At 46.6% G+C, this 3,180-nt stretch overlaps 1 protein-coding gene across 1 annotated transcript; it reads left to right on the forward strand.

Moving 5' to 3' along the window:
• The first annotated feature begins 1,333 nt into the window (after positions 1–1,333).
• On the forward strand, positions 1,334–2,567 carry LOC119293293 (zinc-finger homeodomain protein 11-like). Its single transcript, XM_037571808.1, has one exon. It carries the CDS (start codon positions 1,675–1,677, stop codon positions 2,383–2,385), a length of 711 nt encoding a protein of 236 aa, XP_037427705.1. The 5' UTR covers positions 1,334–1,674; the 3' UTR covers positions 2,386–2,567.
• The last annotated feature ends 613 nt before the right edge of the window (positions 2,568–3,180 follow it).

The raw sequence follows: 3,180 nt of genomic DNA on the forward strand, positions 1-3,180 counted from the left end.
GATTAGTTTTTTTTAACACATTACAATCATACATGCTCGCATACATCCACATATACTCACCTTAATGAACACATGCACGCACAGTCTACCCCTATGAGCACTTGTGGGACACTAATGCAACACAAAATAGATTGATGAAGTCATTGTGGACGTCTTCGTCGTTGAATATATTACAAATTCAGAACGGTGTGCGGATATTAGAATACATTATTGAATAGAAATATTTCCGTTAAAATGTAGTTTTATGAGGGAAATGCAAAAAAATTGTGAGAGGTGGACGAATTTGCTTGAGTACTGTTGGTACTCAAGTACAATTTTCACTGAAATACTCCCTCCATTGCAAAATAATCGAGTTCTAGGTTTGCACAAATTTGAATTTCTTGAAGTATGACAAATCTATAGAAAAATATATTAACATAGTACAACACTAATTAATTTCATGTGATTTTTTATAAAATATATTACTCCCTCCGTTTCTAAATATAAGCGTTTTTAGAGATTTTAATACGGACTATTATGCTATACTCGAAAAGACATATATTTTTTAGAGATTCTAAATATAAGCCTTTGTTTAAGTCCCTATTGAAATCTCTAAAAAGACATATATTTAAAAAACAGAGGGAGTATTATGCTATACTCGCAAAACATATATATTGTCATACTACATGTATTTGGTAGGTTAGATCTTATAAAGTTGATCAAACTTTTAAAAAAAACTTCAATTATTTCGAAACCAAGGGAATAGGCCGATATATACGTTGAGGGATGGATGCCACGATACACCATCTGTTGTAGGCCCCTTGTTTTTCTCCCTTGGTCATCTCATTCAAAGATAGATGGCCAAATAAATCTTGTGCTGAAGATGCTCTGATCGACTCATTCGCGATTCCATGAAGAATCGTGCATGATGAAACCGGAGATCACCAAATAGTCTACTGATAATAATTATTTAACATATCCAATCATAGGATAGATCTGGGCGATCGGTTGTGTCTGCCGAATCACGCTTAGCATAAGAGATGGCAGAAATGTTCTTAATCGCATAAAATGTACATGCATGCACATTAGAGTTAGTTTCCAAAGCAAGCGAAGTTACAATTTTATTGTTTATGGATCATATACACTTCTGTATGCAAAGTGCATGCACATCCTAAATACGACATGGGAAGATACTCCATGTGTGATCGTATCTTGAAAAGATTCTGGCTCAAAACATTGCACCTGCTACCCTCCAAGGGCAGCACAGAGGAAAGTCAAACAGTGCCCTGTCTGTCCTCCTTTTGCTTGCGGCAGCGAGAAGCAGTCCCCCCTACGCCCCAAAACACCAGGATGACAAAAAATATCGCAAGAATCAAGAACAACACACGGCAAATCTACCATCTCGACGTGCACCGAACTGCCGAGCCACAAACCCGGTTCCCACATCTCCACATGCATTATGCTTGAGTACCAGCAGTACTTCTTCCACTACATACCCAGCACAAACTTACAGCTCCTCTCAAGCTCCCACGTAGCATGCACAGCTGCTGCTGAACGGGCCACATAGTAGAAGTAGAGAGAGAGAGAGAGAGGGAGAGAGAGAGGTGGGAGGGAGAAGGAGAGGAATAGTGAGAGAGGAGCGAAGGGAAAGAGGAAGAAGAAGGCAAGAAAGAGGGAGGGAGGGACAAGAGAGCAATGGAGCAGCTGCAGCACCAGCAGGAGCGGGCGCGGGAGGTGTACAGGGAGTGCCTGCGCAACCACGCGGCGAAGCTGGGCACCTACGCCTCCGACGGCTGCTGCGAGTACACCCCCGACGACAGCCAGCCGGCCGCGCTCCTCTGCGCCGCCTGCGGCTGCCACCGCAACTTCCACCGCAAGGCATTCCTCGACGGCGCGGCCTCTCCCGGCGCCGCCAGCCAGCACGCGCCGCTAATGCTGCCCTCTCCCGGCGCCCCGCCGGGCTACATGCACCACCACCTGGCAATGGCCGGCCCCTCCGGGCCTGGGGTCGCCATGGGCGGCGGCGACGGCGGCGGGTCGCACAGCGGCGGGGGCAGCAGGCGCCGGACGCGGACCAAGTTCACGGACGAGCAGAAGGCGCGGATGCTGCGGTTCGCGGAGCGGCTCGGGTGGCGGATGCCCAAGCGCGAGCCCGGCCGCGCGCCCGGGGACGACGAGGTCGCGCGCTTCTGCCGGGAGATCGGGGTCACCAGGCAGGTGTTCAAGGTCTGGATGCACAACCACAAGGCCGGCGTCGGCGGCAGCGGGGGCGCCGGAGCCCAGACGTCGTCGTCGACCACGCGTGGCGGCGGAGGTGGAGGTGGAGGTGCGGGGGGCATGTCGCCGGCGATGGGTGGCGACGGTGAGGACGACGAGGAGGTGAGGGGCAGCGAGATGTGCATGTAGTAGTTCTTCCCCCTACGTGTAGTGGGAGGGATGGCATGGCTAGGCTGGGATAATTTAACTCCTTCTTTTTCGCTAATTTCTTCGGCATTTTTTGCTTCGACCGGTTGATTCTTGACGATTGTGTTTAACAGTGATCCTAATGATGCGTTATTTTGATGATTAATTAATTGATTTTGTTGTTACCCTCAAAGGAGGCTCGTGTCTTTACTTGTTACTATCATGATAGCAGACTTGAAATGCATATGAAATATGAACTACAAATGAGCCATGCATGCTTAATTTTCCTTTGCACTTAGTTTAACTTGATCTCGTAAGGACTCAATTAGTTCATTCATGAAAGATGGAGAGTACAGATAAACATGCTTGAGAAGGCTAGCTTGCTCCACTAGACTACTCTGAACGGTGGGACTCAGCAAAAAAAAAAAAATACTCTTTCCGGTCCATATTACTTGTCGCTCAACAGATGTACTTAGCATCGAAATGCCTTACATACATACATTTGAGTAGTTCTACAAAAAACATACATTTGAATGATGCATCAGTTTGAGCGACAAGTAATATGGATCGGAGCCCCCGCAAAAAAAAGTTGGATCGGAGGGAGTATATGATTTTCCTTTGCTGTGGAGTTTTTGGTTTAGAACAACTGAACTTCCAAAATTCATTGCTTTCCTATGTACTAATTCAGGTTTTCTTTTACCAAGAAGTCAAACATTTTGGAGACTTTTTGTGCTTCTTAGCGGTGCAATGAAACAACTTTATTGCCTTAGTCCGGTCCAAGATAGGAAGTACTGAGTC

Source organism: Triticum dicoccoides, chromosome 4B, assembly GCF_002162155.2.
Source record: "Triticum dicoccoides isolate Atlit2015 ecotype Zavitan chromosome 4B, WEW_v2.0, whole genome shotgun sequence".
Taxonomy (NCBI): domain Eukaryota; kingdom Viridiplantae; phylum Streptophyta; class Magnoliopsida; order Poales; family Poaceae; genus Triticum; species Triticum dicoccoides.

Coding starts and splice junctions, on each gene's coding strand:
- LOC119293293 (XM_037571808.1), top strand. CDS start 1,675: ATGGAGCAGCTGCAGCACCAGCAGGAGCGGGCGCGGGAGGTGTACAGG.